Source organism: Budorcas taxicolor, chromosome 18 (assembly GCF_023091745.1).
Source record: "Budorcas taxicolor isolate Tak-1 chromosome 18, Takin1.1, whole genome shotgun sequence".
NCBI lineage: Eukaryota > Metazoa > Chordata > Mammalia > Artiodactyla > Bovidae > Budorcas > Budorcas taxicolor.
Window position 1 is genome coordinate 62,439,237 of NC_068927.1, and position 26,606 is coordinate 62,465,842.

Genomic DNA, 26,606 nt, shown 5'->3' on the forward strand with positions numbered 1-26,606 from the left:
TGAACTCTCTGATGAACAGCAAGGCTTGAACTTACAGTGAAAGCCTTGGCACATATACCATAATTACATGGTTACTCTCTAGTATGAACTCTCTGATGAACAGCAAGGGTTCCATTACGACTAAACGCCTTGCCACACACATCACATTTGCATGGTTTCTCTCCAGTGTGAACTCTCCGATGAAGTCCAAGTTTTGCCGTCTGATTAAAGGCCTTGCCACACACATCACATTTATATGGTTTCTCTCCAGTATGAACACTCCGATGAACAGCAAGGTTTGAACTTACTCTGAAAGCCTTGCCACATATATCACATTTATATGGTCTCTCTCCAGTATGAAGTCTCCGATGAACAGTAAGGTTGGCAGTATGACAAAATACCTTGTCACATACATTGCATTTGTATGGCTTTTCTCCAGTATGAATTCTCTGATGAAGTTCAAGTCTTGTAGTGTGATTAAACGCCTTGCCACAGACATCACATTTATATGGTTTGTCTTTAGTATGAATTCTCTGATGAACTGCAAGGCCTGCAGCTTGACTAAAGGCCTTGCCACACACATCACATTTATACGGTTTCTCTCCAGTATGAACTCTCCGATGAACAGCAAGGTTTGAGCTTACTCTGAAAGCCTTGCCACATATATTGCACTTATATGGTTTCTCTCCAGTATGAACTCTCTGATGAACAGCAAGGCTTGACCTTACACTGAAAGCCTTGGCACATATACCATAATTACATGGTTACTCTCTAGTATGAACTCTCCGATGAACAGCAAGGGTTCCATTACGACTAAACGCCTTGCCACACACACCACATTGGTATGGTTTCTCTCCAGTATGAACTCTCCGATGAACAGCAAGGTTTCCAGTATGACTAAATGCCTTGCCACACACATCACATTTATATGGTTTCTCTCCAGTATGAACACTCCGATGAACAGTAAGGTTTGAACTTACTCTGAAAGCCTTGCCACATATATCACATTTATATGGTTTCTCTCCAGTATGAAGTCTCCGATGAACAGTAAGGTTGGCAGTATGACAAAATACCTTGTCACATACATTGCATTTGTATGGCTTCTCTCCAGTATGAATTCTCTGATGAAGTTCAAGTCTTGTAGTGTGATTAAACGCCTTGCCACAGACATCACATTTATATGGTTTGTCTTCAGTATGAATTCTCTGATGAACTGCAAGGCCTGCAGCTTGACTAAAGGCCTTGCCACACACATCACATTTATACGGCTTCTCTCCAGTATGAACTCTCCGATGAACAGCAAGGTTTGAGCTTACTCTGAAAGCCTTGCCACATATATCGCATTTATATGGTTTCTCTCCAGTATGAACTCTCCGATGAACAGCAAGGTTTCCAGGACGACTAAACGCCTTGCCACACACATCACATTTATAAGATTTCTCTCCAGTATGAATTTTCCAATGAAGGCCAAGTTTTGCATTCTGATTAAAAGCCTTACCACATACATCACATTTATATGGTTTCTCTCCAGTATGAACTCTCCGATGAACAGCAAGGGTTCCAGCATGACGAAATGCCTTGCCACACACATCACATTTATATGGTTTCTCTCCAGTATGAATTCTCTGATGACATCTAAGTTTTGCAGTCTGATTAAAGGCCTTGCCACATACATCACATTTATATGGTTTCTCTCCAGAATGAATTAGCCGATGAACTGAAAGATTTGCAGTTTGACTAAAGGCTCTGCCACATATATCGCATTTATATGGTTTCTCTCCCGAATGGCATCTCTGATGAACTGCAAGCTTTGCAGCTTCATTAAAGGCCATGCCACATATTTCACATTTATATGGTTTCACTCCAGTATGAAGCCTCCGATGAACACTGAGGTTTGCAGTATGACTAAACGCCCTGTCACATACGTTGCATTTGTATGGCTTCTCTCCCGTATGAGTTCTCTGATGAACTGCAAGTTGTGAGCTTTGAGTAAAGCATCGGCCACATACATCACATTTATATGGTTTCTCTCCAGTATGAAGTCTCTGATGAACAGTAAGGTTTGCAGTATGACTAAATGCCTTGCCACATACATTGCATTTGTATGGCTTCTCTCCAGTATGAATTCTCTGATGAAGTTCAAGTCTTGTAGTGTGATTAAAGGCCTTGCCACATACATCACATTTATATCGTTTCTCTCTCATATGATATCTCCAATGAATTACAAATTTTGCAGCTTGCTTAAAGGCCTTGCCACACACATCACATTTATGTGGTTTCTCTCCAGAATGAATTCTCCAATGAACTGCAAGTTTTCTAGTCTGATTAAAAGCCTTGCCACACACATCACATTTATATGGCTTTCCTCCTGTATGGATTCGTTGATGTCTAGTGAGTTCTGAGTCCTGAAGAAAGGTTATGTCACACTCATTACATCTGTAAGGTGTTTTATTTTGTGTTTCATGGTCTGGTAACAGTTCTGAAGAATGCATAACAGCATTATCATCTTTATGAGAAAAGCCTTTGCAGACATTATGAGTTCTCTGAGATGATAAACCTGAGGTGCTGACATTTGTCACAACTTGACTACATTCAAAAATTATCCCTTCAGATTGCATCATCTGCAATTCATCCTGAAAGCTTGATCCGTGCCTTTCAGAAGTTCCATTTTCTGCATCACTTCTACTATGATGATCTCTTCCATCAGTGAGGTTTTTGTTATGGGATGTAGACAATCCTTTGTCATTTCTTTCATCATCTGTCCCCAGACAATCAAAGTCATCTATATTTTCCTGGATCTTCCTGAGGTGAAAATCTTTGCTTTCAAGGCTTTCAGCTCTTCCAGACATCACTCTTTGAAAAATTTCCCCTTTCCCACTGTCTGCTTTTGCCTGTAATTTCTTGATCATATCTATATGAGACATATCTACAAGACACAGAGAACCACAGACATTCTATTAGTTACAATTCATAAATAAATTATTTCTTGTCAAACACATGACTTTTATACCAAAAGTCATATTCATCCTGAACAGAATTATGAACCTTCGCAAAGATGATCTTCAAACTATAGAACACTAAAGGAATAGAACTCTTTAAAACAGAATGATCATATGTAATTCAATTAATTTTAGGGTAGTGTAGTTTCAAACACAATCAGAAAACATTCATTTTATGCAAACTCATGTCAGTTCTCAAAGAAAACATATTTTCCCATCATGACCTCAAAACTCATCCCACTTTGTACTAAACACACTGCTGTCTCATAATTGAGGAAAAACTAATGCTATATTGTACACACTTTATGCATATTTATATATATTTTTATGGTAAAGAACATACAGGACTAGAGAGGTGACTCAGTGGTAAACAAGCTGCCTGCCAATGCAGAAGACACGGCACAGGGGGATACAATCCCTGGGTCAGAAAGATCCCCGGAACAGGAAATCCCAACCAAGTGCACTATTCTTGCCTTAAAATAATTCCATGGATAGGAAAGCTTGGTGGGCTACAGTCCATGAGAACACAAAGAGGCAGGACTGAGCAACTGAGCAAACAAGCATCAAATAGGCAATATGTTGGAATGGTAAACAATGCAAAAGAAGCATTCTAATTAATAATGTAAAAAATAAATTGCAGTTAGTAACTGTTCAACAAATAATGCATTGAGAAAATAAAGAATTCTGTAAACAATATATAAGTGTGTATATATATATATATATATATATATATATATACACACACATATATATTTTTTTTTTTTTTGCTTCTGAGAACTTGGTTCCCTGACCATGGATTAAATCCAGGTTAGCTGCAGTGAAACTACTGAATCCTATCCACTGGACTCTCAGGGAATTCCCTAAAATAATTTTAAAAATAAAAAAATAAACACATTTCCAAAGACCTCTTAGAAATCTATCAGTAGACAGACATATAGGCATCTTATGACATTAACAAGTGGTTCATGTCAATTATATTGTAAGTGAAAAATTCTCTACTTACACAATAATCATTCAGTACATCAACTCCCTATCTACACAGTAACCTAAACTCACCCAGTTCATTGGCTCCAAGATATATGAGACGGAACAAGCTTTGGGGTTTCCCTTGTGGCTCAGAGGTAATGAATCCGCCTGCTAGTGCAGGGCACACAGGTTTGATCCCTGATCCGGGAAACTCCCACATGTCTGACAACAACTAAGCCTGTAGGCCACACATGATGATTCTGCACTGTAGAGCTGGGGAGTCACAACTACTGAGCAAACACAGAGACCACGCATTGCAACAAGAGAACCCACCAGAACGACAAGTTCATGCACTGTAACTACAGGGTAGCCCTTGCTCACTGCAAGTTAAGAAAATCCTGTGAAGCAACAACAAAGACCTGAAGCAACAAAGACAAAAACAAATAAATTTTATTTTTTTTTTTTAGTGCCACCAAACAGCACTAATTACCACAGGAGGGGGACAAGGGGAAGTAAATACCTTTGAAATACATCATCACATGCTACTCAAAGTCAAGCAACAAAATTGACAGGGGTCAAATGACAGATTGTTGCAGAACATATAAAGACCTTGCCTTTTGGGATCTCTTTCCTTGGAGTCCACTTTCCATGAAACTTCTCTTTTAAAAAAAAAAACAAAATCACTTTGTTCATTTAGAAACAGCCATCTGTAAGTCAGAAGTACTTTCCATTTTCCTTAATAAAATGTAATTTTGAGGAAGGAGTTGGATGGGCTGCAGGTTGGACATCTACAATCAGCTACCCTCCTCTTTGCATGCCCTGAGATAAGAGATAGGTGGGCTCAGGTTGAGGAACTTACAGCCAACAAAAACAGGTAAACAGCTGGTTTGTCTCTTAATTCAAGGGAATAATCATAGCAAGGACAAAGAAAGGAAAACACCCTGTCTGATACAGGAGACAATACACAAGTGCAGAAAGGCGCCTTGGAGTTAAAAGTCAGAGGTCAGTCCAAGCCATAATGAGTTTTGCTCCTCTGAGAAGCCTTTACTTCAAGATCCAGGGTGTGCCTGTGTACCCAAGGGGAGGGTCCTGAGACAAATTAACCAGGGGGGACAAAGCAAGGTGACTGGCCCACATTTCTCATACCTTTCTTACTAAAAACACACGTCTTACTTTCCTTAAGCAACCATGAGCTATCAGATATTTTAGCATTTTGTAGACTGGTGAACATAAATACCAGTGATAATGTCTAAGAATATTTGCTTTCTTATAGAGAATGTCTCAGGGTGGCACCAAACGTATTCATTAATAGTCCAAAATCTCTTTAGTTTGTCTGTAAGAGGAAATAAGTTTTCAGTAATCTGTGTTTCAGAATCTTATTTTATTTGGAAATGACCTATTCAATGAACTTTCATTACTTAGTTTAGCACAACCCTAGGAGTTCAGGTTCAAGAAGGCAATGGCACCCCACTCCAGTACTCTTGCCTGGAAAATCCCATGGATGGAGGAGTCTGGTAGGCTGCAGTCCATGAGGTCGCTAGGACTTGGACACAACTGAGTAACTTCACTTTGACTTTTCACTTTCATGCATTGGAGAAGGAAATGGTACCCACTCCAGTATTCTTGCCTGGAGAATCCCAGGGACGGGGGAGCCTGGTGGGCTGCCGTCTGTGGGATCGCACAGAGTTACACACGACTGAAGTGACTTAGCAGCAGCAGCAGGAGTTCAGGTTATTCAAACCTGGAGAAACTATTTTAGACAGACATTTCTAAAGTATAATCATTCTTTTTTTTTTTTCAGTATAATCTTCTTTTTTTTTTTAGTATAATCATTCTTAACAGAGTTAATTTAAAAGCTCCAATTGCATTTGCATTCTTTCCTTAAAAATTTCCTCGCTCAAGTTACTTTAACTGTTGACAAACTTGCTTAACATTAAACCTAGGTACAATAAAAGTATTAGACAATGTTGAAGACACAAGACATATCTTTATTAGATTAGCAAACAAACGTTAATACTAGATATTTAATATTGAATATTTCCCAATTCATGTGAACCTGAAATTCATTTAGGTTAATTTCTGTTGTAATTGTTTGATTTGCAAGTGCTTACTTAAAAAAAAAAAAAATTGAATTAGAGCTCATTTACAAATTAACCTCAGCAATATTATTCAAACACAAAGACACACGTTGAGACAAACATAAATGCAGATCGACAGACACGAGAGCTCTCATACTTTCCTACTTGAGATTTAAAATCTCTTTCACCTTTTTCTTCCCACCCCCTGCCCCGTGGTTTAAAATTCTAATTTGCCCAAGACTGAAATCTCTGGAAAAATGGGTTACGTATTTCAAGGACATGCAAAAGTGGCATGCTATGCAAGTTCGCATCAGTCCTGTCCAAACCCCTGCAACCCCATGGACTCTAGCCCACCAAGCTCCTCTGTCCATGATGGGACTCTCCAGGCAAGAATACTGGAGTGGGTTCCATTCACTCCTCAGGGGATCTTCCCTACCCAGGGATGAAATCCACGTCTCCTGTGTCTCCCCCAGGGGCTGGCAGGTTCTTTACCACTAGAGTCATCTGGGAAGCTCTGGCAAAGGTGAACTTTCAGCTTTTTTCTCCGAAGGTCTTTTTAACAAGCTTGCTGTTTTTAATTCCGCATGTAAAAAGAACTGGTTTTGCACTTTCAAAAGAAAAAAAAAAATCATCTTAACCAGTTTTCTCCAGAGTCTAAACAACATCATGGCCATCCTGTATCAAACAAGTTATCTTTCCTTTCTATAGTCATAGCTTTATGGCTACGATACAGATTGAACAGGACTCAAATTGACTGTGATAACAGGGACAGAAGGACTGATAAAAATCTTGGAACGTCTCTCCAGGATGATGGGGATCTTTGATCAGAAGTATCTAAAGGGGTTAACAAACTTGCTAGAGTGGGGGAACCTGAGCTCCCCTTCCCCGCTCAGAGACTGAGGCCATTAGAAGGGGACCAGCTGATGGAGAGGGAGACAGAGGGGTTGGGAGGGCAGTAAGGCCACAATAGGACAAAGAATGGAGAGAGAAAGGGCAGTATGGGGACACTATTGGAGCTGGCTAAAGAGAGTCGACTTAAAAAGTGAAGATTTGATCAGCGAAATATAATATGACATTGTAATATGGATAATCATCCTCACAAATCGCATAGTTCTTTTTGCAGTTCTAAGTTACCTTTATATACCTCACAGTAGGCAGAGAGAATTGGAGAAGGCAATGGCAACCCACTCCACTGTTCTTGCCTGGAGAATCCCAGGGACGGGGGAGCCTGGTGGGCTGCCGTCTATGGGTTCGCACAGAGTCGGACACGACTGAAGCAACTTAGCAGCAGCAGGCAGAAAGAAGGATCCAGGAGCCAACTTGGATGGTGCTAAGCCTGGGGCTGGGTTGGCAAGGGCCCCTGTAAAGACTGAACAATCTCAAGATTTGTCCTCTAACTTATCTATGGTGCTGCAAGACTTGTACTCACAGTAGACAGTCAGGACATTAACACTCAAGGCAGTTTCCATGCAGGTTAGAAGCAAGGTCAGAGGAATGCACTGCTTTGTCTTGAAGCCGAAACACGACTATTTATTTAATTTCCCTAACACCCTGGTGGCTACCTGGTAAGAATCCGCTTAGTAATGGAGGAGACATGGGTTTGATTCTTGTTCTGGGAAGATCTCAGATGTCACGGAGACTAAGTTGATGAGCCACAGATACTGAGCTTGTGTGGTAAAACTACTCAAGCCCGTGTGCCTAGGGCCTGTGCTTCACAACAAAAGAAGCCACCACAATGAGTAACCAGCTTCCCGCTCTAGAGAGTAGCCCTCTCTCGTCTCAAATAGACAAAAGACCACATAGCAAAAAAGACCCAGTACAGGCCAAAAAATATATATATATCTTGCTTTCAACTCTGTGGGTGCTATAGCACCCCTCGAGGGTGCTGTACATTTCACATGTCAAAGAACAGAGCTGTAAGTTAGGGAGAAGAAAAATCTCCTGTGAGAGTTCACAAACATTAAACATCTGTTTTCTCACAGAACTCTCCCACTTAGAGAGTTTCCCAAACCCCATGAACGGTGTGGATTCCTCCCTGTGCTTGTGACAGTTGCCCTGTGATCACACTGTGGATACTTTCCCACTCATCTGGATGTTTGCTATTAGTACCTCATTCTCCACAATCCAGGGGTCTTCTTCCTTGTGCCACAAGAATGGAGATAACGTTCAGATCAGAAACAGAACTTCCTACTCGGAAGTAATGCCATATACTGTGGCTTTTTCCAGAATCCAACCTCTCTCTTTTTTAAATAAATGTATCTGTTATTTTTCATACATTGGTGTATTCATTTCTTTTGGCTTGGGTGAGTGTTCATTGCTGTTTGGTCTTTTGTCCAAGTTCAGCAAGTAGGGGCTACGCTCCAGTTGCAGTGCTCATGCTCCACTTGCTGCGGCTTCTCCTGGGTCCACGGGCTTCAGTGCTTGTCCCATGTGGGCTCAGCAGTTGCAGATTCCAGGCTCTAGAGTGCTGGGTCATAGTTGAGGCACACAGGCGTAGCTGCTCTGTGACCTGTGGGATCTTCCCAGACCAAGGATCCAACCTGTCTCTCCTGCATTGGCAGGTGTAGAATGCAGCTCTTTTGTCAGCCAAGGAGTGAGGACATTACAAACGGACAGAAAAATACTTCTCAAATGAATTTACTCTCTGCCGCCTTCTGAATGCACAGGGAACAGCAGGGATCTAGTTTCTACCTAAGAACTACTGAACCAAGAACACAGGGCTAGAAACAGGCAACTGGATATTTCAACGTTTGAAATCAGCTTTATAAACACTCAAGCTGCGGAGAAACTCCTTGTGCATCACACAGTGGGCAGGTCTCCTGAAGGAAAGTCAAGTTTAAACTCCTGATGCTAATCAGCAAGCTTTACATGTGTGAGTCAGAAAGGTCAAGAGAAACAGGAGATCTCGAAAGATAAAGAGGGAACATGCAGAGGTACCCCAGGGCAGATCCCCACTTCAGAGGGAAGTAATCCTCACCCACAGACAGCAGGTTCCTGAGGGTCTCCTCCATCACATCCTGGTACAAGGTCCTCTGGGCAGGGTCCAGGCATTCCCACTCCTCAGGAGTGAAATCTATGAACACGTCCTTGAAGCTCAACTGTGCCTGAAATGAAAACACATTTCACCAATGGGCCCTGAGGAAGATTCTTAGTTTCACACTAAATGAGAAGAGGTGAGAGGGGTAAAGCTCAATTCAGATGAAGTAATACTCTGATAGATACTTGAAAAGCTGCTTGAAGCAAACTGTTGGTCTGCAATCTAATTTATAATTTCCTCTTTTTCCTAAGATTATGATATCCTGCAATCAACATGAATTTGTCATGTATGTGGACAATACATGAAAAATACAGAAATTAAAACCAATCCTGGGCAGTCTATGCAGAAGTGTTAACATTCAACACACTGAGTGGCATTCACTATCTAGATGAGTTACAGCAAGACTGGTGTCTTCAGACATGACAAAGTCCACAGTGACTTTATTTTTTAATTAATTAATTTTACTTTGGCTTCCCTGGTGGATCAGATGGTAAAGCGTCTGTCTTCAATGAAGGACGGGTTTGATCCCTGAGTTGGGAAAGTCCGCTAGAGAAGGAAATGGCAGCCCACTCCAGTATTCTTGCCTGGAAAATCCCACAGACGGCGGAGCATGCTAGGCTACCATCCGTGGGGTCGCAAAGAGTCGTACACGACTGAGTGGCATTCACTATCTAGATGACTTACAGCAAGACTGGTGTCCTCAGAGATGACAAAGTCCAGTAACTTTATTTTTTAATTAATTAATTTTACTTTACAATATTGCATTGGTTTTGCGATACATTGACTTTAATCCGCCATGAGCGTACATGTGTTCCCCATCCTGAACCCCCCTCCCCCCTCCCTCCCCATCCCGTCCCTCTGGGTCATCCCAGTACACCACCCCCGAGCACCCTGTACCATGCATCAAACCTGGACTGGTGATCTGTCTCACATATGATATTTTACATTTCAATGCCATTCTCCCATATCATCCTGCCCTCACCCTCTCCCACAGAGTCCAGAAGACTGTTCAATACATCTGTGTCTCTTTTGCTGTCTCACACAGAGGGTTAGCGTTATCTTCTTTCTAAATTCCATATATAAATGTTGGTATACTGTTTCGGTGTTTTTCTTTCTGGCTTCCTTCACTCTGTATAATGGGCTCCAGTTTGATCCACCTCATTAGAACTGATTCAAATGTATTCTTTTAATGGATGAGTGATAATCCATTGTGTAAATGTACCACAGCTTTCTCATCCATTCATCTGCCGATGGACATCTAGGTTGCTTCAATATCCTGGCTACTATAAATAGTGCTGCGATGAACATGAAAACACACTGACTTTTAAAGAACACACATTGTGATGATGATGACAATTCCTACACACTAAGCATTATCGTAAAGACTTTACACAGATGAACTTGTCATCAATAGAACAGCATGTTAGAGAAAGATCTGTGTCCACCTTCACTTCAGTTCAGTTCAGTCGTGTCTGACTCTTTGCGACCCCACGATTCGCAGCACGCCAGGCTTCCCTGTCCATCACCAACTCCCAGAGTTCACTCAGACTCACGTCCATCGAGTCAGTGATGCCATCCAGCTATCTCATCCTGTCGTACCCTTCTCCTCCTGCCCCCAATCCCCCGCAGCATCAGATCTTTTCCAATAAGTGAACTCTCACATGAGGTGGCCAAAGTACTGGAGTTTCAGCTTTAGCATCATTCCTTCCAAACAAATCCCACGGCTGATCTCCTTCAGAATGGACTGGTTGGATCTCCCTGCTGTCCAAGGGACTCTCAAGAGTCATCTCCAACACCACAGTTCAAATGCATCAATTCTTCGGCGCTCAGCTTTCTTCACAGTTCAACTCTCACATCCATACATGACCACTGGAAAAACCATAGCCTTGACTAGACGGACCTTTGTTGGCAAAGTAATGTCTCTGCTTTTCAACATGCTATCTAGGTTGGTCATAACTTTTCTTCCAAGGGGTAAGTGTCTTTTAATTTCATGGCTGCAGTCACCCTGGAGAGTAAATTCTGTCACTCTAACAAATCGCTCAGATCCCACCGTTAAGAAATGAGCCAACAGCACCTGAGCTCAGGTGGTTGGGAGTGACAACTGAACCTAAAGAATCAACCAGTTAACTACCAGAGAAGCAGAGAGTTTCCTGAAAATACCTAAAACAAGTTCAAGGAAGCTGAAACACAATAGAACAGCATAAATGGTCACGATACAGGGTCACACCCTCTCCCATCGCAACCCTCACAATGTCAATAATCTTACTACAATTTACATCATTCATGTGATGATGCAGAAAAAACTTAACACCATGAAATACACTTAAGATACAACTGAAACTGCTACAAAGATTACACCATTATTTATGAGAGGATGTTTTTGTAATAAAACCACGGAGTTACATATCCATGCATTCATGCATGCATGTGTAAACATATAATTGGCTGAAACAAGAAGAGTTGTCTTTATTTTTTTCTTTCATTCTATCAAAATTCATTCAGCGTCAGCTTTGTGCCTCAAACTTGAAATATAGCAGTGAATATGATGGAGCTTACAGTCTAGCAGCCAATTTCATCATCTAGCAGCCAGCCAGCCGATTTCATCCACAATTTTAACGTTACTACTGAAATAAGTCCTCTCAAACAGGCCTGGTGCTAAGACAAGATTAAACAGAAAGTCTAAGCTACACTGAGAAATCAGACAAGGTCTCTGTGAGGAAGAAACACTTAGGATTGGCAAGGTCTTGCAAGCACAGAGAACAGCCTGAGTGTCAGCTCTGAGGCAGGAAGATATTCACTGAACAGAAAGTCAGCCAGTGTGACTGGAACATGGGGAATGTACTTGGGGTGATGCCAGGCAGAGGCTAATTTATGCAAGATCTATGGATTTTGGAATTTATTTCAAACGCTACTGAAATCACTGAAGAATCTGCAGGAGGAAAGCTAGACACTTAAGATTTGTTTTTCAGAGCTCAATCTGCTGTGTGTGGAAGTGGTTGTTTACCTGCTTACTCACGCCAGACTCTTTGCAATCCCGCTGACAGCAGCCCACCAGCTCCTCTATCCATGGAATTCTCCAGGCAAGAATACTGGAGTGGGTTCCCACTCTTTTCTTTATTTTACTTCTTCATTCAGTAACTCTGTCAACATTCTATTTCTTTTTCAAAGCTTGTTTATTTTGCTTATGTTGGGTGGTCATTGCTGTGAGTCGGCTTTCTGGAGTTACAGCTGCAGTGCACGGGCGTCAGATTGCAGTGGCTTCTCTTGTTTTGGAGCACAGGCTCTAGAGAGTGCAGGCTTCCGTAGTTACGGGTTCCGGGCTCTAGGGTACAGGTTCAGTCATTGCGGCCCATGGGCTTAGTTGCTCTGAGGCATCTTCCCGGATGTAGGATGGAACCCACGCACCCTACACTGGCAGGCGTATTGTTAGCCACTGTACCACCAGGGATTCAGCAACATTATCTTATTCTAGTTCAAAAACAATAAAAAGTAATACAAGCAGAAAATAACATACAGAAGATTTCTTCCAATCTTTATAAAATACCTGTATTTTAAAATATGTGGCCCTCCCTATGGTATACGGTAAAGAATCCACTGGACAATGCAAGGGATGTGGGTTTTTGCCTGGTCTTAGATCCCACATGCTGAGAGGCAACTAAGATGATGAGTCTCAATTTCTGAGCCAGAGCTGTAGAGCCCAGGAGGTCAAACTACTAAAGCCGGCACGCTCTAGAGCCTGGGCTGCAAGACAAGAGAAGCGACTGCAATGAGAAGCATGTACACGCAACCAGAGAGTGGCCACAACTTGCCAGAACTAGGGAAAAGACACTGAACCAATGAAGATACAGTACAGGAAATAAATAAATTTCTAAAACAATAATGTGATTTGTATCATTAATTTTAGGTATGTACTGATTAACAAACTCCAAAATTTATTATTTTATTCCACTAAGAAAATACTGAATCAAGATTAGTGAAGTTGGAGGATTCCCTCATGGTCCCAGTAGTGAAGATTTCTCACTTCCACTGCAGGGTTTCATGTTCGATCCCTACTCAGTGAACTAAGAGCTTGGAAGCTGAATCATGTGGTCAAAAAAGAAAGAAAAGAAAATTAGTAAGCCTGATTTCACAGTTTAAATTAGATGGTTGTAACGAAACACTCCCTAGCCCTGACATCTATTTCTGAATGTTCCATTCCATTCCCAAACACTTAAGTTTTCAAGGAGGTGCTCGTTTGGTTTTAAATGTACTATAAAAAGTCAGCACTGATTTCCCCTCAGTGGCCTCTCTGGCAGATTTTACCATGTACTGTACATGTTAATACGTGAGGTCCACCTACAGCTTCTTTACCCTGATTGACAGAGAGCAGACAGTGCATCCACATGGGCCCTAAGCAACCCCTGCTGCCCAACAGCACAAGACCCCGTCTCCAACCCATGGGTGAGAAGCCCTGCCCAGGACGGTGCCCAGGGGAGCCTCCTCACAAGGGCCAGGTCACCTGGTCATGGGGAGACAGGATCTAAGTGGAGATGCCAGGCCCTGAGGGAAGGCCCCGGGTGAGTGTGCATGTACTGGAGTCAGACAGGATACTTCAGAGTCAGACACAATTAGCGAGTCCAGAGAAGGGCATTTCAGGAAGGCAGTGTGAGAATCCACTGAGAATATGACCTTACCGGAGAAAGAGCCATGCCTGACTCCTGTTCTTTCCTCTTCTGGGCTCCTTCATCCATGAGTCTTCACAGTTCTATCATGAAAGTGGAAAACATGCTGTTTAATGCTTAGGGTCAACACATCCCCTTCCTGAGCCCCAACCACACACACAGGGAAGCCCTCACCATGAGGAAGAGACAGTCCCCTGTGGCCACTGTCTCAGGAGGGACTCAGAACGGTCAACTCCCGCAGAGAGACCAACACAGGACTTTCCCACACTTTCCCTCGGATCACACTCCCCTCCTGGTGAGGCCTCATGCACACAGCAGCAGGGGGCACCTCTGCTCACCCTACAATGCCCTGCAGGTCACACAGCAGGCCCTGGTCCAGCCCCACTCACAGCAGAGTGCCCTCCCCTCCCCCAGGGCCTGATCTCAGTCTCAGAAGTGGAGGCTAAGAGCCCTGGTGCTCAATGCAGGATCCAGATGGGAATCCTCCGTGGCCTGTGCACGTTCCTGGCCCCACATGAGAACCTGAGGAGCGTGTCTGTGGGGGAGGGGTACAAGACACGCCCAGGCAAAATGCCTCATGATCTCATGTGAAGCCTGGGTTGGGCACTAGTGAAGGATGAAGCCCAGGCCACCTTCCAGCTTTACTGAGACTAACAAGGGGTTCTGTGTACATATATCATAGACCATGTGATCATGTGACATGTGTACACTGTGGAATATTTATCACAATCCACAAACCAACACATCCATCACCTCCAAATGCCCATGTTCTGTGTGTGGTGAAAACACTGACAACGTACTCTCCTGACAAATTCCCAGCATGCAGTAACAGAATAGGATAACAACAGTAAGTGTGCTGCACACACATCCCCAGGACACATTTTACAACTCAAAGTCTGTACCTTTCAACCAACATCTCCCCAACCTCCTCACCTCCCAACCCCAGATTACCACCATCCCACTGTCGGATACTAGTGAGTTTCACATTTTTACATTCTACAGATAAGCGAGCACAGAGAATATCAGTCTTACCCTGTCTGTCCTAATTCAGTTAGCATAACATTCTCTACATTCACCCAGTCTGTCCCAAGTGACCTAAATCTCCATCTACACGGGAAAGGATAAGAAACCCTTCCTCAGCGATCAATGCAAAGAAATAGAGGAAAACAACAGAATGGCAAAGCAAGACCTCTCTTCAAGAAAATTAGAAATACCAAGGGCACATTTTATGCAAAGATGGGCACAATAAAGGACAGAAACGGTATGGACCTAACAGAAGCAGAAGATATTAAGAAGACATGGCAAGATACACAGGAGAACTCTACAAAATAGATCTACATGACCCAGATAACCAAGATGGTGTGATCACTTACCCAGAGCAAGACATCCTGGAATGCAACATCAAGTCAGGCTAAGGAGCATCACTATGAACAAAGCTAGTAGAGGTGATGGAATTCCATGTGAGCTATTTCAAATCCTAAAAGATGATGCTGTGGAAGTGCTGCAATCAGTTCGACAGCAAACCTGCAAAACTTAGCAGTGGCCACAGGACTGGGAAAGGTCAGTTTTCATTCCAATCTCAAAGGAAGGCAATGCCAAAGAATGTTCAAATTACTGCACAGTTGCACTCAGTTCAAATGCTAGCAAAATAATGCTAAAAGTTCCCCAAGCCAGGCTTCAACAGTATGTGAACTGTGAACTTCCAGATGCTCAAGCTGGATTTAGAAAAGGCAGAGGAACCAGAGATCAAATTGCCAACATCCACTGCATCATCAAAAAGTAAGAGAGTTCCACAAAACGTCTACTTCTGCTTCATTGAATATGCCAAACCCTTTGACTATGTGGATCACAACAAACTGTCGGAAAATCTTAAAGAGATGGGAATATCAGACCACCTGACCTGCCTCCTGAGAAATCTGTCTGCAGGTCAAGAGGCAACAGTTAGAACTGGACATGGAATAACAGACTGGTTCCAAATTGGGAAAGGAGTTCATCAAGGCTGTATACTATTACCCTGCTTACTTAACATACATGCAGAGCCCATCATGCGAAATGCTGGGGTCGATGAAGCACAAGCTGGAATCAAGATTGCCAGGAGAAATATCAATAACCTAAGATATGCAGATGACACCACCCTTATGGCAGAAAGTGAAGAAGAACTAAAGAGCATCTTGATGAAAGTGAGAGAGTTAAAAAAGTTGGCTTAAAACTCAACATTCAGAAAACTAAGATCATGGCATCCGGTCCCATCACTTCATGGCAAATAGCTGGGGAAACAGTGGAAAAAGTGTCAGACTTTATTTTGGGGGGCTCCACGATCACTGCATATGATGACTGCACCAATGAAATTAAAAGACACTTGCTCCTTGGAAGAAAAGCTATGTGTATGACCAACCTAGACAGCATATTAAAAACCAAAGACATTACTTTTCTAACAAAGGTCCATTTACTCAAAGCTATGGTTTTTCCAGTAGTCATCTATGGATGTGAGAGTTGGGAGTATAAAGAAAGCTGAATGCCAAAGAACTGATGGTTTTGCACTCTGGTGCTGGAGAAGACTCTTGAGAGTCCCTTGGACAGCAAGGAAATCCAACCAGTCAATCCTAAAGGAAATCATTCCTGACTATTCATTAGAATTATTGATGCCGAAGCTGAAACTCCAATACTTTGGCCATCTGATGCAAAGAAATGAGTCACTGACAAAAACCCTGATGCTGGGAAAGACTGAAGGTGGGAGAAGGGGATGACAGAGGATGAGATAGTTGGATGGCATCACTGATGCAATGGACATGAATTTGAGTATGTTCTGGGAGATGGTGATGGACAGGGAACCCTGGCGTGCTGCAGTCCATGAGCTGGCCAAGAGGCAGACATGCCTGAGCAGCTAAACTGAACTGAGTATTTCGTTACAAATATGTGTGTATATTTGCCTGGGTTACCAATGAGGACTTCCCTGGGAGCTCAGAAGGTAAAGAATCTGCCAGCAAGGCATAAGAGACAGATTTGATCCCTTGGTTGGAAGGATTCCCTGGAGAAGGGAATAGCAACCCACTCCAGTATTCTTGCCTAGAGAATTCCATGGACAGAGGAGCCTGGCAGGGTACAGTCCCTGGGGTCGCAAAGAGTGTGACATGACTGAGTGACTAACACTTACACTTACATGTTTTCAACCTGGATCCTGGGGCTCTGTAATCAATAGAAATAGTTATGAGACCAGAGGGGAATTTCAAGAAAGGCTTTATTGGGACTCTTGCTGCAGTAAGGAGAGACAGAAAAAGAAGTGTGTGCCCCTGCTCCTCCCAAAAAGGGGGGTGAGCTGATCCCTTTGGTTATGGCTGGAAGGAAACTGAGATGATCTGCCCCGCCTCAGGCTCCCCGGAGGTGCTGTGAGCAGGGATCACGGGAAGTGACCTGCTTTTGCTTCTGGAGCCTCAGAAATGAGGCTTGGTTTGTGGTCCTTTTACTTATTATTCAGAATTGCTGTCCGCTCATGAATGTGGGTATAGTGTCTTTGTTCAATTACACTTTCTTTGGGGCCTGATACCCGAGAAGAGGTTCGTCCAGGTGAAGAACTGCAGTGAAAGGTCCCTGGACCCAGCCTGTCTCATACACACATCACAGTTTCATCATCCACTCGGCTGAGAACAGACATTCAGGTTGTTTTTACAACACATAGCTGTTGTGAATCATACAGTATGGGTTACAGGAGTGCAGGTTACACCTGCAAAATACTGATTTTTGCACAGGACTTCCCTGGTGATCCAGTGGTGAAGACCCTGCCTAGCTCTGTGGGGGATGTGGGTTCAATCGCTGGTGGGGGAACTAATATCCCACAGGCGGCGGAGCAACTAAGCCCGAGCATCACACTAGAATTTCAGTGCGACGAAACCAAAGATCCTGCAGGATGCAAGCAAAGCCAAATACATAAACAGTTTTTAAAATTTTCCTTTTCTTAGCTATATGATTAGAAGTGAGATTGCGCGATTCTATGCATGTTCTATTTTTAATCTTTCAGTAACTCCATACTGTTTTCCATGTACCATTTACATTGCCTTCTTTACAACCATTAACTGTACTGTGCATGGACGTGGCAGATGCCCGAGATCTGTAAAGACAATGAGAGAACAGTAGAGGAATCCACTGCGCTGGCAGCAACAAGTAGCAGCTGCGTCATCTCCAGAATAAGCCTCTGTACTACAGGTTGCTGTGGAGCTAATAGTCCTCAGATTCTAAGAACAAGCCTTCACTGCATCATGTGAAACTTCTGCTATCAAAGCTGAGGCCCAACCATTCCCTTTGAGGCTGAAAGAAACTTCCAAACCTGCATCTGGGCCAACACACTCCCCAGAGACCTACTAATAATCCACCCATCCTGCTATGCAATCCCCAGAAGGTTTCAAGCCTTAACAACTCCTGTTTTAATGATGGAATAATACACATGAAGACACCCAAACACCAACCAGACTCAAGACATCGTATCAGTCACAGTGACCCCAGCAGCCCCAAACTGTCATCACCAAAATCTAATAATACAAGACAGATGTGTAGGCTGATGCACACCCCCCAGTGCCACTTCAACATCTTCCAAGGAATACGCCAACTTCTCTTTTTTTACCTTCCATCTCAAATCTTCTTCATTAGTAACTCAAACTAACAGAAAAATTATAGGTAATCCACAAAGTGATCTCCCGAATTTTAACAACCGTTATTCTATGGGTCTGATTCTTGCCCTCCCTAAAGACATCAGAGAATCCACTGTGTGGAGGGGGTGCTGTGGGGCACTCCTGGATCCCGTCCCCCTTCTCTGGGACCACTGTGCCCATCCTCCTGACCCAGACCTCCCTGTGGACTAAGCTTAGGCCTTGATTCTAACACACTGCAGGGTAACAGTCCTCAACCCACTTCCTTCCTTCCTCCACAGGTGTGATCATGTGTTTCCCAATGAAACCCAGTCATGCAACCCTCAGTCACAGCATCTGTGTCCCAGGAAAACTGAGCTAAGACACTATGGCACACCCACCATTCTACGCAGCCCACAATTGGCCATGAGCCCACATCCAGGTCCTCAAGGTAGAACTGAGCCCACCTTTGTCAGCAGTTCCACACACCACGTGATCCCACAAGTATGAATGCCTCTCTCTTTCTCTCTCTCACACACACATACACACACACCCCCATTCGCTGGGTTCATCCCGAGCCCTACTCTTGCTGCCACAGCCCTCCTGGAGACTCTGACAAGCTCCCCTTCACTTTCCCCCAGTTTTCTACCTCTTCATGCATGGTTGAACAAGAGGGCTAAACAGCAGAGACCAAAGGCATGAGCATCGCAACAGAGGTGCGCACAAGCTGCAAATCCAAGGACACTCGGCACTCAGTACAGAGACCAAGGAGCTGGCCCTCCTGGGAAAACCTGCCAGCAACTTGGGACATCAGAAAATTTTACAGGCCCTTGAGATTTGGTTGGATTGAGCTCAGTAAAGAATTAACAAAGATAGAGAGACCCTAGTCTCACTGACCCCTGGTCTCCCCAGTGAGAGCTAACTGGAAGATGTCCCTGATCTTTAAGGAGGTGGGACTCTCTCATACCCCCTTGGATTCCAAACCTTCTGGCCACTCTAACCACAGTAAAGTCAGCAACCCCGGATCTGAGCAGATAAACTGCTGGAAGCCAGAGCTGCTGTCTAAGATGGCAACCGGTCCCTGGGTGGACAAAGCTTAGAAGACTTGGGGGCTGCAGTGAGCAGTGACACAGCAGACTAAAACATGGGGACACCTCAAGACACTAGATCTATCGGGCTCATTAGGACTCCCTGTATCTTTTTGCTTTCCAGTGATTCAGTGTCCACATGGGGTAAGGATCAATTAGAGTTGAAATGTCCAGAACAGATACAGGAACCATCATCACCTACCCTGTCCCCTCTGTCTCCCCTGAGAATTCTTCAGCCCAACCCACATTCCCAGTCCTCAGCCCCAGAGTGAGATGCTGTGAGCACCCAGGGAGGAAGAGGAACACGGTGCATCCCTCAATGGAGGAAAAAGAGGAAAGACTCCAACAGTCAAAGGACAAGGGCATTTCTGATGAAGGTGATCAATATATAGCAGCAAACCTGGTTACTGTGACAGAGAATATGAGAAGGAGACGGGGAGACCTCGCTGGCCTAGACCTGAAGGAACAGAAAGAGCGAGGGCCACGGTGATTAATGACCAAAGGCAGGCATAGAAACTAAGATCCCAGACAGAGAAGGTTTTGATGTCTATGAACAAGGACTAAGTGAATGTGACCAGGACAGACTGACCATAAGAACGGGGTCAGCTCCCAGGATGAGGCTGGAGACACTGGCAGCGACCTGAGGGTGACAAAGGGCTGCAGAGCCACATGAGGAGTCAGGAGGCTGCCCTGAGGACATGGGGAAGCCATGGAGGTGGGAGGCCTCCCTGCAGATTGACCCTTATTCATAGAAGACATCTGCTGATAATCTATCTCACTCTAAGCATATGTTCCCACCTCCATCCTAGTGTTGTCCTTTTTCATTTTGCAAAACTGGGACCCATTTCAACTTCTAGTAACAACTGGGCTCTCCCTCCAAGAAGAATTGCCACACACAGTCACACACCCAATGTGGCCAATCATTTCAGAGGTCACTGTTGCTCAGATTCTGGACCCGAGGGAAACATCATCAGATCACCTCATTGCTCACTAGTTACTCAATCACATAAAAGAGAGGAAAACGGAGTATCAGATGAACTGCTTAAATTAGGTCGTGACTCTTAATATGAAAGATCACTGACATTCTTCCTAAGCACTCATCAAAACAGTCTACATCACTTTACTAGTTACCAGAAAAATGCTTCGAACATATAACATCAAGAAGAAATAGCAAATGGGACTCAAATAAACATGAAACAAGCCTAATGTGAATCAGCTTGTTAAAAATTTTTCCACTGAAGAATTATGGTGTCAGGTGAAAAAAAAAACTTTTGAGAACACAGCATACTTAGAAAACAATGACTTGAATTAACTACAGGAGGGCAACAAATCTTATTTCAGAAGCGAATAATTCTTTACTTCGGTATTGAATATCTATCCCAAGCTACAAAAAGAATGAAATGTAAAGAAAGGAGAAAGCAAAAAAGGAAAATGATCACAAAGAACATATTTAATGTTACTGGAAAAGGCACCATGTAGTAAGAGAGTCAGTCAGTTCTGCACATGGATGTTATCTTTTAATACAAATAATTATGAAAGGCATAAGCCTTACAGACAGAAGTTTTGCAATTCTCATCTGTATAATGTAAAGAAACAAGTTTTAAATTTATTAGATCCTAAAGCCAAAAATCAATGTGGTGGTTTTGTCACTAAGCCGTGTCAGACTCTTGCGATCCCATGGACTGTAGCCCGCCAGGCTCTTCTGTCCATGGGATTCTCCAGGCAACAATACTGGAGTGGGTTGCCATTTCCTTCTCCAGAGGATCTTCCCCACACAGAAACTGAACTCGGGTCTCCTGCATTGCAGGCAGATTATTTACCGACTGAACTATGAGGTAAGGCAAAAATCAATGCATCACGACTTCATAACCCTTATCCAACCAATTCAGCACTCTCCTGGATCCAGTCCCCTCCCCCACCTGCACACTGCTTGTTTCCACTTCATTTAGTTCATCTGCTTCCCTACTTCTTTCTCCGTCTCCCTTTCTCTTCCACTCTGCTCTCCAGCTGTGTCTGTCTACTCTTTACTGCTTCCCTGACTGCCATTCAGCCTCTCTCTGCCATCTGTTCCCTGCAAAATGCTTCTACTCCAACCTCCTTGATGATCCTAAATCTCCATGAATTTCTGCCTTTCATCCTCCATCTCCGCCCTCCCTTCCTCCCAACACTCTGGCACCCCCAAGTGGCTATGCTTCCTTTCACCTTGCTTGCTTTCTCAGCTCCTCCAATTACTGGATGTGAGTGAAAGTCCCTCAGTCCTGTCTGACTCTTTGCAACCCCGTAGCTGTAGTCCATGGAATTCTCCAGGTCAGAATACTGGAGTGGGTAGCTGTTTCCTTCTCCAGGGGATCTTCCCAACCCGGGGATCTTCCCAACCCAGGGATCGAACCCAGGTCTCCCGCATTGCCAGCGGATTCTTTACTAGCTGAGCCACGAGGGAAGCCCAATCACTAGGAGTCCCCTTTCTCTCCCAGCAGGATATTGTTCTGTAAGCCAAGGTTCCAACTCTTGTATCTCCTTTGCGGGCTCTGTGTGAACCGCCTCTCCACTGTCGCCCTCTTTGGGACCCCTGATTTACAGCCCCTCTACTTGAAGGCTATGGAAGGGGTCGGCAGAGGATCAGATACTTAGATAGCATCCCTGGACTCAATGAACATGAATTTCAGGAAATTCTGAGATACAGGGGTCGCAAAGACTCGGACTGAACACCACCTTCCTAATTTGCTCGCCTTTAACTCTCCGGAGATCCTGCTTTTCTCTAAACTTCTGTCCTTGCCTAACCCGCAACCTTCAAGACTTCCTCTCTTTCATGTACCGAGCTCTTCGCAAGTTCCTCACCAATTCTCTTGTCATCGATTCTTCCTCGGGCTTTTCAGTTTTCTATTTCTCTCGAAGTCGATGTCTTTGCTTCTCATGACACCACACCACACCACACCCCACCCCACCCCACCCCACCCCACGCCCACTATTTACGGGAATGGCGGCTGAAGAAGCCCTCCTCCTGTAAGGGCCAAATTTGGGATGGAAGAACCATGAGGGTCAAGTGGCTGGCCCAGGTCACCCACCCCAACACAGGGTCAGGGGATAGGTCATTATGAAGACAGGCCGAGGAGATATGGGCGCTGGGAGGGAGTGGGTCTAACAATCGGGTGTGCTCCGCAGAATCCCAGGACCTGGGCGAGGACGTGGCCTCCAGGGGCCAAGACGGAGAGGCTGAGGACCGCGGAGCGTAAATGCCCCCCTCATGGAAGAGAATTTTATGCGGTGCAGGAAGTGCAGAGGGGACAGTAAATGGTTTTAAGACGGAAGCAGGTGCGAAAAGCAGCGTTTCCGAGTTCCAAAAGCAGGAACCGGCTGCAGTGCGGTTTAAACCAAAAGGGAGATACACCTTCGTCGCTCACGGAGACGTCTGAATTTGCTGGGGTTGGTAGCTCGGGCGCGGGGATTTAGAGTCAGCAGAGACACTCAGACCCGGGATACCGAAGGAAGCCGTATGAGAGTGGCATGTGTGACTAAGAAAGCGAGAAACGCACGCCGCGCTGCTGAGACAGCTGCACAACCGGCTCTCCGCTTCCGGATGTGGAAAGCTGCGCGGGCCGGCAGGGAAACGGCGGGGGCGGCCTGGGGAAGCGGCCTAAAGGGACACAAGCTGTCACGGTGCGGGTCACGGAAGGAAGCCGGTCTGCCCTTCACCTTGGGAAAGTGAGAGGGGCGGGGCCTCGGGGCGCGGGGAGCAGGGCGGAACAATTCAATAGTGTAATCTCGGAGGAAGCTGACTGCAGGAAATTAAAAGACCTCTGCTTCCTGGAAGGGAAGTTAAAAAGCAACAGCATCACATTGACAACAAAGGTCCCTATACTCAAAATAATGTAATGTTAGTTGTTCAGTCGTGACCGGCTCTTTGCGACTCAATTGAGTCGGACGACTGTCTGCCAGGCTCCTCTGTCCCGGGAATTCTCCAGGCAAGAATCCTGGAAGTGAACTCGCCCAGTCATGTCTGACTCTTTGCGACCCCACGGACTGTAGCCTACCGGGCTCCTCCGTCCATGGGGAATTACAGGCAAGAATACTGGAATGGGTTCCCATTTCCTTCTCCAGGGGAATTTCCCGACCCAGGGATCGAACCCGGTCTCCCGCATTGCAGGCAGACGCTTTAGCGTCTGAGCCACAAGGGAAGCAAGAATACTGGAGTGGGTGGCTATTTCCTTCTCCAGGGGATCTTCCTCACCCACGGATCAAACCATGTCTCCTGCAATGCAGGCACATTCTTTACTATCTGAGCCACCAGGGAAGCCCAGATATAACGTTAAGTGCGATGGAAATAGTTGAGATGAGTAGCAAATTCAAGCTGTGCTTTTTGGAATATCATGGAATTTTTTTCCCAAATATTTTCCAAAGGGTCGACTCTATTTTCTTCTCTCCAAATATCAAATTCCTAGCAATGGCAACCCACTCCAGTGAGAATCCCAGGGATGGGGGAGCCTGGTGGGCAGCCGTCTATGGGGTTGCACAGAGTTCGACATGACTGAAGCGACTTAGCAGCAGCAGCAGCAAATATTTAATATCATATACAGTTTCAAATTAAATTCATGGGTTTTTTTGTTGATTTTGCTTTAACCTGTCACCTAAAGTGAAAGTGAAGTCGCTCAGTCGTGTCCTATCAGGCTCCTCCATCCATGGGATTTTCCAGGCAAGAGTGCTGGAGTGGATTGCCATTTCCTTCTCCAGAGGATCTTTCCGACCCAGGAATCGAAGCCAGGTCCTCCGCCTTCCGGGCAGACGCTTTACCGTCTGAGGCACCAGGAAATCCCCGAACATACTGCCACTGGGTTTTTGGATGTGGTATCTAGCCAAGAGCAGCTGCATATGGTAACCCTCTGTATGAGAGGTGTAAAAAGGAAAGGAGACATTTTTGTGGACTATTTTTAAAACATGATAAATGGTGTTATGAACATTATTCACGATTTAAATATTATATATACATTGCAAATCGTCTCCATTTCAACAATTATATAAGGGGAACAGTAGAAAATAAAAATTTTATCATGTTCTTATGCAGTGCTTAAGCAACTGAATGTTTTATCTGAAGAGCCTATGATATAAAAATTAGAATCAAAGTTTTGCTTTTTGAATGCTGGTCCATAAAAAAGGCTGAACATAGACAAATTCATTCTTTTCGATTGTGGTGCTGGAGCAGATTCTTGTACAGCAAGACGAGTCCCTTAAGACCATCAGTCTGTTGGGGCTGCTTTGAGGAGGGCAGGAGGAACTCCATCTTGAGGCCTGTCAGCCATCTTAAGACACAGCGGGTGAACTGGGCCTCGACTTTGCCCAAGAATGAGGAAACTATCTTTAAAGTAAAACCAGGTCTCCTTGGAGACCTCCCTCCGACAGATAGCAAAGATTGGAGTTAAGGTCAGGCTGCCCACGTTAGATTAACAATGAAGATATCCCCCATGAAGTATAATTACTGTTCCCCTTTAACCTTGTTAGTTCTCCCTACAGCTACATGTCGTAAAACTAAATCACATACATCAAAAAAAAGTTGCGAACATGTAAACAGTCACTTAGTGAGGGTATAAAACCGAGTCTCTCGAAAATGTCAGGGTCCTTGTTCGAAAGCGATTCCCCTTGGACCTGCTAGGGTAATTAACTGTACTCCGCAGTCTTGAGTGTCCTCCGAGGTGTGCTTTGAGACATTGGATTCTCATTTTTCCAAAACAAATCCTAAAGGAAATCAACCCTGAATATTCACTGGAAGGACTGATGCTGAAGCTCCAATACTTTGACTACCTGATGTGAAGGGCCAACTCACTGGAAAAGACCCTGATGCTGGGAAAGACGGAAGGCAGGCAGAACAGAGGATGAGATGGCTGGATGTCATCACCGACTCGACAGACAGGAGTTTGAGCAAGTTTCGGAGACGGTGAACGGCAGGGAACCCTGCCTACTGGCATAGCGTTGCCAAGAGTCCGACAGGACTGAGCGACTTAACGACAACCCACTCCAGAATTCTTGCCTGGGAAATCCCAGGGACGCAGGAGCCTGGAGGGCTACAGTCCCTGGGGATCTCAAAGAGATCTGACTGAGCACTGCGACCATTTTATCTTTCTCTTTGATTCTAATGCTCATACAAGTAACCAGCATCACTGAAACTACTCTCCTAAAATGAAGTCTTTGCAATTTACTACCATGCTCATATAAATCAAAAAAGCACAGTAATACTCTTCCCTACCACTCGAGAAAGAACTTCAGCTCCAGCACCAGTCCCAAAGCTGAAATTCTAAACTAGTTCCCGAACACGGGATTTGATCCTTATAAAATTATCAAGTGCCACATCATAATTAAAATGACTTTTTCCTTATGAAATACTACGTATTTCGTGCACTGCATGTGTTACCTCAGGATTTTACTTCGAAAGGAAATCAGAACCTGGGCCTCTCACAACGACTGAATTTATTTGGGCTGGAGGAAGGGGTCGGGGAATAGCGAGGTGCGAAGTGACTGGAGGTCACGGATAGGGGGGAGAGGGGACGCGACAGGCGCAGCTTAACAACAACAACAAAAACAAACTAAAAAAGTACCTCCCGTTTGCAATGGTCGGCCGCACCTACCAAGTCTCCGCTTCGGGAATTGGCTGTAGAATCGCTTGCGTCAAAGCGGAGACTCGAGACTCCTCAGCCATTGGTATCAGAAGAATGCCTCGGCGAGGGGCGGGGCGTAGGGCACCGTCCGCGCCCAGGCGTGTGAAGGGCGGAGCCTAAAGGGGCCCAGGGCGGCCGAGCGGGGTCGAGAGGGGACGAGGGGGGCCGAGCGGGGTCGAGCTGGGCCGAGCGGGACCGAGGGGGGCCGAGCAGGGCCGAGCGAGGCCGAGCGGGGACCGAGCGGGGCCGAGCGGGGCCGAGCGGAGCCGAGCGGGACCGACGGGGGCCAAGCAGGGCGAGAGGACACCTGCTGTGTTCTTACTTTTGGTTCCCCGGTCTTGTCAGGGTTTAGAAATACATGAGGGTCTTTCCCGTCTTGTGTTGCATCATTGATTGCTCATAACTGTAACAGTTTGAAAGTAAAAACTTAAAATTCTCTGGGATAATTCCGTTGGAAACAAAGGTTTCCTCTTAACAGGATTCCTGCTGATGAGGCTGAAGCAGTTCAGTATGGGAACTGAAACCTGGTGTGGTG

The 26,606-nt window shown here is 44.8% G+C and overlaps 1 protein-coding gene across 1 annotated transcript; it reads right to left on the reverse strand.

The window, feature by feature from the left end:
• Positions 1-71: 71 nt before the first annotated feature.
• Positions 72-26,112, reverse strand: LOC128064059 (zinc finger protein 91-like). Its single transcript, XM_052656871.1, has 6 exons — positions 26,042-26,112; positions 22,908-23,061; positions 9,000-9,126; positions 2,229-2,347; positions 762-2,144; positions 72-680 (listed from the first exon to the last, which is right to left on the reverse strand). Exons 1-6 carry the CDS (start codon positions 26,110-26,112, stop codon positions 72-74), a joined length of 2,463 nt encoding a protein of 820 aa, XP_052512831.1.
• Between the last annotated feature and the right edge of the window lie 494 nt (positions 26,113-26,606).

Coding starts and splice junctions, on each gene's coding strand:
- LOC128064059 (XM_052656871.1), bottom strand. CDS start 26,112: ATGGCTGAGGAGTCTCGAGTCTCCGCTTTGACGCAAGCGATTCTACAG. Junction 9,127..22,907: donor CTCTCATACGGCTTCCTTCG/GTATCCCGGGTC, acceptor TTTTCATTTCAG/GCACAGTTGAGCTTCAAGGA. Junction 681..761: donor CCCTTGCTGTTCATCGGAGA/GTTCATACTAGA, acceptor GCTGTTCATCAG/AGAGTTCATACTGGAGAGAA.